Source organism: Schistocerca cancellata, chromosome 6, assembly GCF_023864275.1.
Source record: "Schistocerca cancellata isolate TAMUIC-IGC-003103 chromosome 6, iqSchCanc2.1, whole genome shotgun sequence".
In the NCBI taxonomy this organism is placed as follows: Eukaryota; Metazoa; Arthropoda; class Insecta; order Orthoptera; family Acrididae; genus Schistocerca; species Schistocerca cancellata.
Genome location: NC_064631.1, coordinates 583,202,921 through 583,217,537, shown reverse-complemented (window position 1 = coordinate 583,217,537; position 14,617 = coordinate 583,202,921). Strand labels below are relative to the sequence as shown.

At 38.5% G+C, this 14,617-nt stretch overlaps 1 protein-coding gene across 1 annotated transcript in view; it reads right to left on the bottom strand.

Moving 5' to 3' along the window:
- Positions 1-14,617, bottom strand: part of LOC126190706 (trifunctional enzyme subunit alpha, mitochondrial) — a 157,446-nt gene that overhangs the window by 76,881 nt on the left and 65,948 nt on the right. Inside the window, exon 5 of the mRNA XM_049931175.1 lies at positions 5,321-5,528. Within this exon, the coding sequence (XP_049787132.1) occupies positions 5,321-5,528 (208 nt within the window). The remainder of the gene's footprint in view (positions 1-5,320; positions 5,529-14,617) is intronic.

The window sequence follows — 14,617 nt, the reverse complement described above, 5'->3', positions numbered from 1 at the left end:
GAAACTTTCATTAAGTGAAGTTAGTGTTTGTCATTCATCTAATTACACCTTCTTCTATATGACAATATTGCTCCGAAGTTGTGCATCATTAATTATCCCACTGCCAACTGCATTCAACAATGTACTCATTTAGCTCTTATTCACGAAAGGTTCCATTACACTCATTCCAGGGAATTATTTTGGCTTTATTTAATGACTGCTTCAAAAATTTTTGAAATTTTCTTGGGACTGATTAGATGGTGCTTCATGGTCACGGTAAGTGGAAATTTCATTCTTTAAATGCCCAGCATTCACAGAAGTTTGAATGTTGTGTGGATGGGCATCTAAAACTCTATCTCAATGTTCTGTGATCAATCTCTGAGAAAGCTTTTTAGGACACAACTGTATCCATCCTACGAGAAGGTTTACAGTTTGTACCAATGTCCAAGCTTTTATCAGTTGTTGATTTTACAAGTTCCGTTGAACAAACCATTTTTCAACTACCTCCTGATGCTTGGGAGGAAGTTAGGAGAAAAGCAAGTCATGAGTTGACTTGGGCATGTTCATCCAAGAGTAATGTAATAGCAGTTGAGAAGGCTGCTTTACATTCACTCATAATGGATCTGGGTACTGTTGTTATACCCTCGGTCACAGGCAATGCTACAGTGGTATTGGACAAGCAGGGTTACATTCAAAAGATACAGTGTTTACAATCTGATTTACAGTATTACAGGATTGATGATGACCCTGCCAAAAGCATTAAAATGAAATCTTTTGCAGGAAAGTTCCTCTTCATAGGAGATGATAAGAAGTCTTAATTTAATGTGATGTGTCCTCTCCCCCCCCCCCCCCCCCCTCCCAACCTCCTAGAGTCTAAGTCCTTCCAAAGATCCACAAAAAAGCCATTCCTCTTGGGCCTAATGTGAGTAATATTGGTGCCCTAACATATCATGTAGCAAAACACCTTACTAGTGTGTTGAGCCCACTAAGAGGTCGGTATGAGCATCACATTGAGAACTCGCGAGATTTCTTATGTTGACTTTTTAGAGGGATTGCATCTGAATGACACATTTTATTAAGTTTTAATGTGGTCTGTCTCTTTACTCGTGTTCCTCTATTCAATTTGTTATGGTTGTGAGTTTAATATCAAACCTATTTCAACATGTACTGATTTTAACTTACTTTTTAGTGTTCCGTGTCTCTGCCTGTAAAAAAGGATAAGATTTCTTTGTTGTCCGTCCGTCTGTCCGTCCACCCGTCCGATTGTTAAGAGCCCTTTTTCTCAGGAGCAGGTAGACGTATCAAGTTCAAATTTACACACACATTAAAGTCTATAGTCCCTTGGCAGCATAAATATTTTAAGCTTGTATATCAATTTAATCACAACATACGGCTATTTATGTCAAATATTTTGATACTCATAAACTCACCTCTTCAAACCCTATAGGGTACTTCCCATTGACCTAGGATCATGAATTTGGCAAGAACCAAAGTTTCAAAGTGCAAGTAAAGGGGAAAAAATAGAAAATTGTTAATCTGTAAACATGAAAAACTTTTTCTGTAATTTTTTCATCTGTCTGTCACAACCCATTTTTCTCTTGAACAGATTGGCGCATCCAGTTCAAACTTATGTCACAAACTAAGGTCTAAGGTCCCTTGGTGCATAAAAATTTTAAGCTTCTAAGTCAATGTAATCAAAAGATATGGCCATTTATATCACATATTTTGAGACTCGAAATCACACTCATTGAAACCAACAGAGTACTTCCTATCGACACAGAATCATGAAATTTAGCAAGAAGAAAGTACAAGTAAAGTAAAAAAGTCTGAAAACTGTTAGACTGTAATTATATCACATAAAAAATAGCCTTCTTACATTAGAACATACATTGCACTCATCCCTCAAGAGCCATCAGACAAACTTTACTGCATGAGAAGAAAATATAAGTTATCATGTTTTCATAAGTAAATAATATTTTATTAAATCTTCTATATCTAAATTTAAAAACTAAGTTCCCTGCTTGCTTCTTTTTGTATACCTGGTCTAGTTTGAGGAACTACTGTAGACATTTTGAAATGGTCTTTGAATTCCCGGGAGCAATATCTTTCCAGTACCTACATCAAGAACATGCAAAAACTGTCGACAGTCTCAATTCCAAGGATGGATGAACTACATACAATGATTATCCTGGAAGTAATGAATGTTTTGGTCTATCGTGACAATGGGCCACGATCTTGGTGCCCAATATTTCTACACTTAGCATGCATCCAGCGGTGTAGTCTATGGTATATCTTTGACTACTTTACTTTCTGTGACTTGTTAAAATGTGTGCTGAAGCAGAAAATCCCACCACTTAAGGTGCATTCTATGGTATGGAATAGGAATAATGGTGCATTGATACCTTTGTTTACAGAGCTCAAGTCAACTCTGACACTTAAAGTTTGTCAGCTGAATTAGCACATCTCAAAGTCACCTTTCATCAGAATGGTTACAGTGAAAGACAGAGCAGACGTGTTGCAATAATGGCCAACCGTGTACCAGGTGAGTGATGACAATACTAAGGAGGTACCATTGTCTATGACATTTTTGCCACACACAGCGAGCATTTTCAACAGGATTGGCTGTATTTTGTGGAAATGTGATGTGAAATACGTTTTTCAACCACCATCTAAGACCAGTGCCCTTTTTATTAATCATAAACGATGATCTCTATCTGTGCAAAGCAGGTGTCATCACATTCCTCACAGTTGTGGCATGTGATATTTTGGTCAGACACATGCTTACAGTAATTGAGCAAATGTGCTTTGCAGGATACTGCTTTGGCACCAGTCATCCTATGGAATATGACATGGAGATTCTGATATTGACTTCCAGCTAGTGGGTTAGTGTTGAAACTTAATAAGTAGCCAACCTTACTGATAGAGATGAAGGTCTTTGCCTAAATTCTGCATGAAATCCTGATATCTGCTCTCTTCCTTGACACAGGTGGACAGAGTTAATGCTACCCCACACATTGGTTATTAATATTCATTACCTATAACATCCAACATTGGTCATCTTGGGTTATGTGGTGGTCCGGATATGCCCTGCAGATATAGGTTTTAAATTACCTCAGACAGCACTGCCTTGTTTTATTTGTGCCTCTGAAGTGACAGGGTGTGCACCTGTCAAAAATCGGCAGTTGTCAAAGATGTCACCTAGCTGCAGTCCAAAAGTTATTTGTACCACCACACCATTTTGCATAAAATGGGAAAAGGTGCCTTAATGGACATTCTTGAATAACTTTAAATCCATAATTATGTATATAGTTCCCACTGAACAAAGAACAAGTCCCTTATCACCTTTCAAAGTACCTTTTCTGTGTTTCAATGTAAATGAGCCTCTGACCCTGAATAACATCTTGTATTATTTGTGTGCTCGACTCTACCTGCTTAGCTTGTGAGCAACAGCATATCATGCTATACCACTCAGTACACCCTTTCCTCAAAGAATTTTAGTCACAGTACTGCAAAGTCCATGGCCAGACATCTGATTCATATCCCCAGTATCAGCACCTGGAGTAGTGCAGTGAAGTGTGTTCTGTACAGTGTTGTCTAGTGAGTGCCAGAAGCACCAGTTGGCTTACATTACCATTTCTTTCTCACTTGCTTTGGTATTCCTTCATTGCCAATTCATCCAGAAATGTGTTTCTTTCGTCTATACGTGCTGGCTCCCTTCACCACTAAGCAAGCCCATCTTCACCCCGATTGTCTTGTCTTTTGGTGTCCATATTGCACCTGTCGAAGTTGTTCCAACAAAACCTTGCAGCAACATCTTTCTTCCAGTGTTCGTTTATTCGAGTCACCAGACGTTGCCCACCACACACTGTAACCAGCAAATTGCTTTGCCCTGTTTAAAAGACTCCACCATGAGAGAGGTCTACCCTTAATTCCAAGAATACAGGTTAATTATATTTTGTTGTAGTAGTTCGCCGGCCGGAGTGGCCGTGCGGTTCTAGGCGCTACAGTCTGGAACCGCGTGACCGCTATGGTCGCAGGTTCGAATCCTGCCTCGGGCATGGATGTGTGTGATGTCCTTAGGTTAGTTAGGTTTAAGTAGTTCTAAGTTCTAGGGGACTGATGACCCCAGCAGTTAAGTCCCATAGTGCTCAGAACCATTTGAACCATTTGTAGTAGTTCATCTTTAGGAATAAATATCAAGCAAGCCACCTCACATGTTTCCTTCAGCACATTTCATTAATTGTTATTTATCCTTGCCAAATTTGTGTAAGTCAGGAAACTTGGAAGCCCCTAAGAGCGAAGGAAAAAACACTTAACATCGTCTGCCAATCATCACATGTAATATGGATCGTGTTAATTTAACATGTAGGTCTACTACTTTCATGATTATTTTGTAACACTGTATCTATTTATGTATATTCCTGTATCATCATTTGTCTTTATGATTTACAAGGGGACCTTATGAAATGGCCCTCTTAGATTTTCTTCACGAATACAGGATTTGAACATCAGTGCCCAATATCAATTTCCTACAGCAATATATGCAATTCTCGAAACAACTTGAAAAAATTGCCTTTGAACTTTAGATTTCCATGCAGTGCCAAGTACAAAACAACTGTGAAGTTATACAAATTTGTCCGAAGCTCAGAGCTTAGCATAACAGAACTGCCACTATATATTCGCTGGTTTCAAGCTCGCTAATGGCAAACTTTTGCAAATCCAAGTTTACTACCAAATACTATTTTTTTAAATAAATAAAAATATTTTTATTTTTAATTACTGGACATATCTGATATTTCTAATTTTTGCACTAAATTTTAATTTATTGTGAATACTTGAATTTTCATGTGAATAGCACTAAAAATAAGATAATTTCGTTTTTATTAAAAAATTGATTCCATAATTGTTAATTAACATTTCCATTTGGTACGAAACATGGAATTTAAAAAAGCAGAAAAGTAAGTAACTAGCATGATTCAAACCTATGTCTTTATGACAACTGCGCAATTACATTATGCATTGAGCCATTGAAGAACTCCTTATATAGCCCTGCTTGGAAACCAAAAGTGTTTTTTTTTTTTTTTTTTTTTTTTAACTATCATATTACTGTAGGAATTTGATGCCCAGGCACTGACCTCCAAATCCTTATTTTAAGATGTTTCTTGTTTGTATTTTATAGTGAACACTTTAGGATAGTCTTAGGACTGAAACCAGTCTTGGAGAAATTTTGGTGCAACTGGTGCTGCAATGGAATAAACTGTTTTCAAAGTATCTACATTCCAAAACTACAAGCAATAACAGAATACACAGCTTAGAACTGTCACATAAAAGACTGTCTTACCTTCAGAGGGGCAGGATATAAGCCTCCTGTCATCTTCATGACTTGATTTTTTGCTCGACCAAATATCTGGTCTCTGACCCAATTATATTTCAGTCCAAAAGCAAGCAGTTTATCTGGAAGAGCTTTTGGGGAACGATTCACTTTTAGTTCACCAGATGCTAGTTGTTTGGCACACAAAACAGCAACATCTTCCAAATACCGCAATGTCCTAAAAAATTAAATTACATTCCTAAACATGTGTAACAATACAAATGATATGACCAAAAATTATTAAATGGTAGTGTTGTAAGAACTATTATAAAACTAGAATTATACAGGGTGTTACAAAAAGGTAAGGCCAAACTTTCAGGAAACATTCCTCACACACAAAGAAAGAAAATACGTCATGTGGACATGTGTCTGGAAACGCTTACTTTCCATGTTAGAGCTCATTTTATTACTTCTCTTCAAATCACATTAATTATGGAATGGAAACACACAGCAACAGAACATACCAGCGTGACTTCAAACACTTTGTTACAGGAAATGTTCAAAATGTCCTCAGTTAGCGAGGATACATGCATCCACCCTCCGTCGCATGGAATCCCTGATGCGCTGATGCAGCCCTGGAGAATGGCGTATTGTATCACAGCCGTCACAATACGAGCACGAAGAGTCTCTAAATTTGGTACCGGGGTTGCGTAGACAAGAGCTTACAAATGCCCTCATAAATGAAAGTCAAGAGGGTTGAGGTCAGGACAGTGTGGAGGCCATGGAACTGGTCCGCCTCTACCAATCGTACGAACACTTCGACTGAAATGTGCAGGAGCTCCATCGTGCATGAACCACATGTTGTGCCGTACTTGTAAAGGCACATGTTCTAGCAGCACAGGTAGAGTATCCCGTATGAAATCATAACAACGTGCTCCATTGAGCATAGGTGGAAGAACATGGGGCCCAATCAAGACATCACCAACAATGACTGCCCAAACGTTCACAGAAAATCTGTGTTGATGGCGTGATTGCACAATTGCGTGCGGATTCTCGTCAGCCCACACGTTGATTGTGAAAATTTACAATTTGATCACGCGACGAAACTAAAATGAGCTCTAACATGGAAATTAAGCGTTTCCGGACACATGTTGTAACGGAACATATTAAAGGCTTTACTGTGCCGAAGTATGTGATACCCTCCAAACTCAACCAGTTTAACGAGTTTTTATGATTATAGAAAAGTTATTGTGTATGTTAACAATGATTGCATAACATGTCTGCATAAACAGTCAAACCATTAAATTATACTGAGTAACTGACCCACACAAAAGTTTATATCACTTGATCACTGATACAGCAAATTTCATCATGTAAAAACACTAAGTTCATCTTAAATAATTAATATGAAGTACGAAAAATAGTGGCCAACTTAGGTATTTTGGATCTCCTTAAATAAAAATCACCCAGTGAAACCTATTTGTTCACTAGGAGCGTTTTCACTCAGTATTCACGTAATCAATCCTATTTTAGACGAAAACCAAATTAATTCTTAATAATTCATGTTATTTACTTATTTATGCAAATTAGAGAAGTCAATTGACAAACTTCTAAAAACCGGCCTTTTTGTAACAAAGAATTATTCTGCCAAGTCAACAAATCTTGTCGGTCATTTTAATAACATGTTAAATTATGTCACTCGATGCAAATTAATAACTTTTCTGCACAAATTATGATAACAGATGAACATGTGACTTATAAACTATATATCTTTCTAGTAGTTCTTTGACAATGTTACAAATATGAGCAACAAGAAGGGTCGAGAGGCAGTCGGAATGTCACTTTGGTAAAGTGTGTTTGTGTGTTATTGTTTGAGGTGGATAAACAATGCAAAGAACATGTAACGGAAATACTACTTTGTGTCATGGTCTTTGGTGGACAGTGGAATTAAGATGGCCACCAGAGTAATAAATATTTGAAGTTTACATATTTGTTGGTTTCACTCGTTCTTTATCATCAAAAGCATATAAAAAACACGGGACCTCATGTTTTTAACCCTAGACAACCAGATTTAGAGCCAGCATCAGCATCGAGACACAGCAGCGATCCAGCAAGTAACAGCGATTACCACAACACAATGCATTTTAATGGCGCCAACCTAACATCAAGTGCTAACAAGCTCCGTAAATGGAAGTGAAATAGTGCGATTATAGCAATTAGCTATATCTACGACCAGGCGACCATTACAATGTCCACATAACATCTTTTCCTTATTTGTGTGTGAGGAATGTTTCCTGAAAGTTTGGCCGTACCTTTTTGTAACACCCTGTATATTAATTACTGTATAAAACTAACAGTTACATATTTACACAGATTTTTCTTTTTATGAATATAATAGAGGGAAACATTCCACGTGGGAAAAATTATTTAAAAAGAAAGATGATGAGACTTACCGAACAAAAGCGCTGGCAGGTCGACAGACACACAAACAAACACAAACATACACACAAAATCTAGCTTTCGCAACCAACGGTTGCCTCGTCAGGAAAGAGGGAAGGAGAAGGAAAGACAAAAGGATATGGGTTTTAAGGGAGAGGGTAAGGAGTCATTCCAATCCCGGGAGCGGAAAGACTTACCTTAGGGGGAAAAAAAGGACAGGTATACACTCGCACACACACACATATCCATCCATACATACAAGACACAAGCTTGTGTCTTGTATGTATGGATGGATATGTGTGTGTGTGCGAGTGTATACCTGTCCTTTTTTCCCCCTAAGGTAAGTCTTTCCGCTCCCGGGATTGGAATGACTCCTTACCCTCTCCCTTAAAACCCATATCCTTTTGTCTTTCCTTCTCCTTCCCTCTTTCCTGACGAGGCAACCGTTGGTTGCGAAAGCTAGATTTTGTGTGTATGTTTGTGTTTGTTTGTGTGTCTATCGACCTGCCAGCGCTTTTGTTCGGTAAGTCTCATCATCTTTCTTTTTAAATGATTTTTCTTTTTATGTTGACAATGGGGATGGAGCGCACAATTATTTGCATACAAATTTGATTAAATTAGTAAAACAGTATTACAACAATCTGTTATAGAAACAGGTTCCCAAGCCACGCATGCACACAAGAAAATAGGAGGTAGCCGAACAATGCACAAAACATTGAGAACTATTTTTCATTATCATCTCAATGTTGTCTAAACAGAACCACATAACAAAAAAATTCTGGCATTGCTATCTTGTCAGTGTATAAAACATAATGTGCAATACGGTGCATAATAATCGCACACCTTGCAACAAAGCAAACTGGGATAATGTTAATTCCCCTCTTGTTTTGCCATCTGCCTCCTTAAATTCATTTTTTCACTTTGAACTAATTACCATTAACATACAAGAGTATAATCTGCAATTTCATACAAGAGAAAGACTGACCCTCAATTTTAAAGAATATAACACCAGATCTAATTTTGTGCTTAGTTTTATGTATTTAATTGATTGTCTAATTTATTTTGACTATTTCTAGTTAGTATCTTTTGTCATAGGGTGAAATTAGTAACTGTTTCGTAACTTAAATTCTATTGTTGACGTATAAACAAATATAAATTCTGTACTAATCATAAACATTTGGAAGATGAAATACTAATAAATTAAAGTATCTATTTAGCTCTACTCAAAAACATGTTAGCAAAGCGTGCTCTTAATTAATTCCGAAGTAATTAACAGTTTTGTCCAAAGTATTGTTTGCATAATTATATTTGTTAATTTCATGATTTAAACAAATAATTTGGCTAGCTCTTGCAATAGAAGAAACTGTTAAAAAGATGCAATTTTTCGATTTAGTCTATTAATTTAATAAGTTAAGTTTTGATTGTAATTTCTGTAAATTTAACTTCGAACAATGTGTAGTTTCAGCACCTATTATTGTGATGATATGTAAGGGCCTGGTTTTTGGTCACGAGACAGTCAGTCCACGGCCACGTTTCAGACAATGAACCTGTGTTGGTTAAAACAATGACAATGTGTCAACATAACAGTGGAATAAGTGTTAAACAATTAGGCTGTGTGTAAAAAGAATTACAGTGTATGCTCCATATGTACTTTTCTATTCTTCAAGAACTGTGAACTTTGCGGTTAGGGTTTTACTGCTCGTAGATGTTCAATAGTAAACTACTGTAGCAATATGTGGATGTTCACCTGCAACCTATTAATAAGGCTTATCAAAAGTTAAACAATAGTGCACTGGCCACATATGACACTGTAATACTGGGGAGTTGTGAATAGTTAAAGTAAAAAACTGTGAAATGCAAATGTGCACCTGTTGGCTACATCATTTACAGTAGTCCGTGTTTGACTTCCACAGCCCATTTTTCAGCCAGTATAGCAACGCAGTATGTCGACACAGAGGACAACAACGGAAGAAATAAATAAAGAAGGCAAACAACTACCTCACCCAACACAGACTACAGTACTTCTGGATTGGCATTTGCACTCAACATAAATGTAACAGATTATGCTTATCCATTACGGATATTTTAGAACCGTGACTGTATATTAATGTAAATAAGTTATACACAACTGCAACCAGTCACTTTTTCAATAATAATGCTTTATTACATTAACCGGTTTTTGAACCCTTTCAGGTTCATCTTCAGATGATTTCGGGAGGATCTGGGAAGTTACATCATTACTGGTAGTAGCATAATGCTGGGTGCTGGTTTGTGACAGTATAGGCAGCTTTTTTCATATTTGTCTGCCTCCATTTTGGTGTCCTGAACACTTTCACACGAACTATATTAGTTCACACTTTAACAGTGACACTTTACCAGCATCCAGCATGCGCTTTACAACTAACAGTTGTAAAGCGCATGCTGGATGCTGGTAAAATGTCACTGTTAAAGTGTGAACTAATATAGTTCGTGTGAAAGTGTTCAGGACACCAAAATGGAGGCAGACAGATACGAAAAAAGCCGCTTATACTGTCACAAACCAGCACCCAGCATTATGCTACTACCAGTAATGATGTAACTTCCCGGATCCTCCCGAAATCATCTGAAGATGAACCTGAAAGGGTTCGAAAACTGGTTAATGTAATAAAGCATTATTATTGAAAAAGTGACTGGTTGCAGTTGTGTATAACTTATTTACATAAATGTAACACTCTGTGAAAAATAGATAAAAGATCCATTATTGTCTGATTATATGATTACAGAACAACCACTTGCATTAGTTACAACCATTTCATATCTGGAAGTAAGCCTATGGAATGATTAAAAGTGGAACATTTACACAAAACCAATTGTAAGGAAGGCTCATTGGCTGTTTTCAAGGGGCCAAATTACAAGGTCATCAGCCCCTCATTTACCAGACAAGCCCTAGAAATTAGTGATGCTGGCTAGTGGTAAGGGCCATCAGGTCATACTCCTACTGCATGCACCAGTGGTAGAATCAATAAATTGAAGCAATAACAATGCTTGCATGTAGAGTTGCTCCAAGATATATAACGTGACTGTCAGATCAGGTTGGCATGTGGACTGGGAAGCAGATGTGAGGTAACCCCCCTACCTTCTCTCGAGGCTCATTTGCCATGACCCTCCATAACACCTTCCCATGCCACTTACTTTTCATACACTCTTCTACATAATATAAATGTAACACATACCTAAGTACTTCAAGTCAGTAATTAGGCTGAGTTACACTTAAATTTATTATCGATATCATTATACTGAATGCACTGATTTCATCAGTGAACGGTGAACAACAGCAAGATCTTTAGTACCCATAATAAAATATACTGAGATGATCGTGGAGGACAATCATAACATGACTAAAATGAGAGCTGTAAATAAAAACATAAATTAAATCTTGAAAAACCTTAACATACACACTCACATATAAAGCAATGAAAATAACAATGTCACATCTAATACTTGGTAAAAAATTGAGCAAAAGCAGTGGAAAGCATTAAAAGAAGACAGCAGAAATCTGTGGCTGGCTGTTGGAAAAAAAGGCTGTGAACCAGCCAGTCTACAACACATTAAAATTTCCAACCTAAAAGCTTAGGCCAGAGTCCAGACATAGCACAAAGTTTCAAAAGTTTCACCACAATCATCTTGTCATCAGATAAAACAGAGGGCAGAACCCCACCTATATCTGCTTATGCCCATTTGTCATGAAGTAAGATGCACTCAGTTAAAATGTGACGCTCACTTATTTGCATGCCACAGGCATCATAGACAGGGAGATCCTCTCGTTGGAGTAAAAAGCCATGTGTGAGGGGAGAGTGCCTAAGGCGGAGGCACATCAAAACCACCTTGTCTCATCAGCGCAACTAGCACAAGGATCTATATAGCCAGACAGTTCAGTTCACTAATCGCAGGTTATTTTCCATCACTGCCAGCCACTCCTCCTCCTCCTCCTCCTCCTCCTCCTCTAACTGTATGGATCTGTGACCCACGAACAAGATGACAGCCTGCAAGATAATGGTGCATTTTGTAGCAGTACATTCCCTGCAGGTCTCCTCCATGGTTTTGTCGGCCTCTTCATTTCACCAAACCTCCATGTGCTCTAGTACCCAGAGGTATGATGCTTTCTTCCCACACTGCTGCAGGATAGCGTTACAGAGATGTTTAGCGAACTCAAGTGGCAGACTCTGCAAGAGAGGCGCTCTGCATTGCGGTGTAGCTCGCTGTCCAGGTTTCGAGAGGGTGCGTTTCTGGATGAGGTATTGAACAGAAGTCACGAATGTAAAATTAGAGAGATTCGAACGCGCACGGAGGCTTTCCGGCAGTCGTTCTTCCCGCGAACCATAAGCGACTGCAACAGGAAAGGGGGTAATGACAGTGGCACGTGAAGTGCCCTACACCACACACCGTTGGGTGGCTTGCTGAGTATAAATGCAGATGTAGATGTAGAAGTACAGTTGATTGCATATGAGCTGCAACAATTTCTCTACTGGGTACATGTACCACAACAATTGTAGGGCATTGAGGGAATCTGAGCAGATGAGAATTGTTTGCCCTGAAGATGCCTCATCTGGTCCAGTGCCTTCAAGATCACAGGGCGCTCTGCAGAAAATACAGTATGGGTACTGCGAAGGCAAATCCTAAAGACACGATTGGGGAAGATGACAGAACAACCAAGGGAATCGCCTTTCTTGGGAGCCACGAGTATACGCACAACTGTAAAACTTCTATGCCTATCTAAAATGTTAAAAAACAGAGACTGAAATGTAAAATTGGGATGGAAATCTTTCTTAAAATTTGTCAAATCTAAAATAATTCTCGTCCTCTGCAGGAGCCAAGGCGGAGATCTGCTTCAACCTTTGTATAAAACATTAAAACCAGTCACACCTATCTATAGTCTGATTACAATTACTGATAGTTGACGTCTGCCATTTGCTGCTATTATGTTGCCACATTCGCTGCCTGCTACTGCTCGGTTATAGGCAGAGCGCACGCGGACGCATGTGCACACATGACTGGTCATTTCACAAATGCTTCTAATGTGTAATGCAGAACAATGTTGGAAGCAGTCACTGTTAGACATGATGGGAATGGGAGGTCCTCTACCAACAGCTGATTTCTAATGACCAATGACTGAACTGTGGCAGACCGCATTTTGTAGCCCTGAATTTAAACTCATATCCTAAATTAACCACAACCTCATGATGTGCAATGCATCCAAGAAATGGTGATCAACAATCTGTGACTAAACTAAAAGCCTCATCACTTTGTTCATGGCTAATCTCTTCAAAAAACTCAAGATGGAAAATTTTCAGTTTCACCGATAAAAGCAAAGTGTAATTGCTGGCTCTCATTGGTTACCTGAAACTATCCTCACAGTGACTGTAAGCGATGAGCAGTCCTGGTGGGCCCTTGCTTGCAGAGTATAGGCGACAAGCAGATTCAAAATGAAAAAACGAACAATATGAAGAAAAAGAAGAGTAAATAAAAAAACAATACAGTGATGAAAATGATGCAGCAGGGTATTAGAAATACAAACAAATACATTCCAGCAAATTAACTGAATAAAAATAATAAACTCCTCCGATTAGATTTAGAAAAATAAAAAGTTTTGTTCTATTTTTCTATTTAACGAGCTTCGAGCCTATGACCTTCCATACATCTGGTGTATATGCTATCAGCTACGCTATGACATTACACTAAAAATTTGTATTTAGGGCTCCAGTGACCCAGTCACAATGGTTAATTGCAACCTTCACAAAATTCTGCTTCATCTATTGTAAGCACATCTCTGATTACAATAACTGTATGTGTAACGCTGAATGTAGTCTTGTGCATAAGAATCCAGTAGTGTTTGGTTAGTGCTGTGTATGAAATGTGTGCATTTCATTAGCATCATGTGTGTGTGTGTGTGTGTGTGTGTGTGTGTGTGTGTGTGTGATGAAATATGAAAAAGGGCCAAATCTACAATTTGGGAACCACATACATAAAGAAAGAAAGCCATACAAGGAATTGGAAGTGAACTAATTTTAATTGGGCTCTAACAGGCAATCCTTAGCACACATCCCAAAGAGCCTTGTCGCTCATCGGCATTTACGAAAAAGTCCTTCCATAGGAGGCAGTGCTTATGCTGGCATATATAGCATGAACAGAGTTTTATATGCTTGGTGCACAATGAGCTGTCATCACCTGATGTGAAGTGGTGGCTCAGCAGCCTTAGCAGAGGGGCTCAGTATGTGGCCTGTTAGGTACGCCCCACGTGCCAGCCGGATCCCTTCACATGGTTGTATATCCCCTCCAACATCTTTAAATAAGATGGTCTTGCAGACAGATACACTGTGCACCCATAATCAAGCTGAGGTTGCATGAAGGCTCTGTAAGATCGGAGCAGGCAAGCCCTGTCTGCCCCCCATGAATTAAATTGTGGGTCTTTTCAGCTCCTTCAGGTGTGGAAACTATGTTAATTTCTAGGCAGATCTGAGGCCCAGAAATCTCACCATGTCTTTAAAATTAAGAATGAAGTGTCCCTCATCGTGAACTAAGTGAAGTTTAAAACAGAACGGGAACTGTTAAAATGAATACACACTGACTTCTCAGTTGAAAACTGAGAACCCCTCCTCTTTGCCCATTCATCCAATCATCAAAGAGTTGTATCTGACATGTTGTCATTGCAAGGCTTAAAGAGGAATGAAAGCTGGAGAAGCATCGACAAAGAACACTGGCCAAGACATTTAACTACTGACATAATATTATTAATAGCTATGGCAAAGACAGACACGCTTCAAACACTTCCTTGAGAAACACAATTCTCCTGCTCAAAGCAATTAGACAGCATGTTGTCAACTAGCATGACAACAGGAAGGACCGGCTATA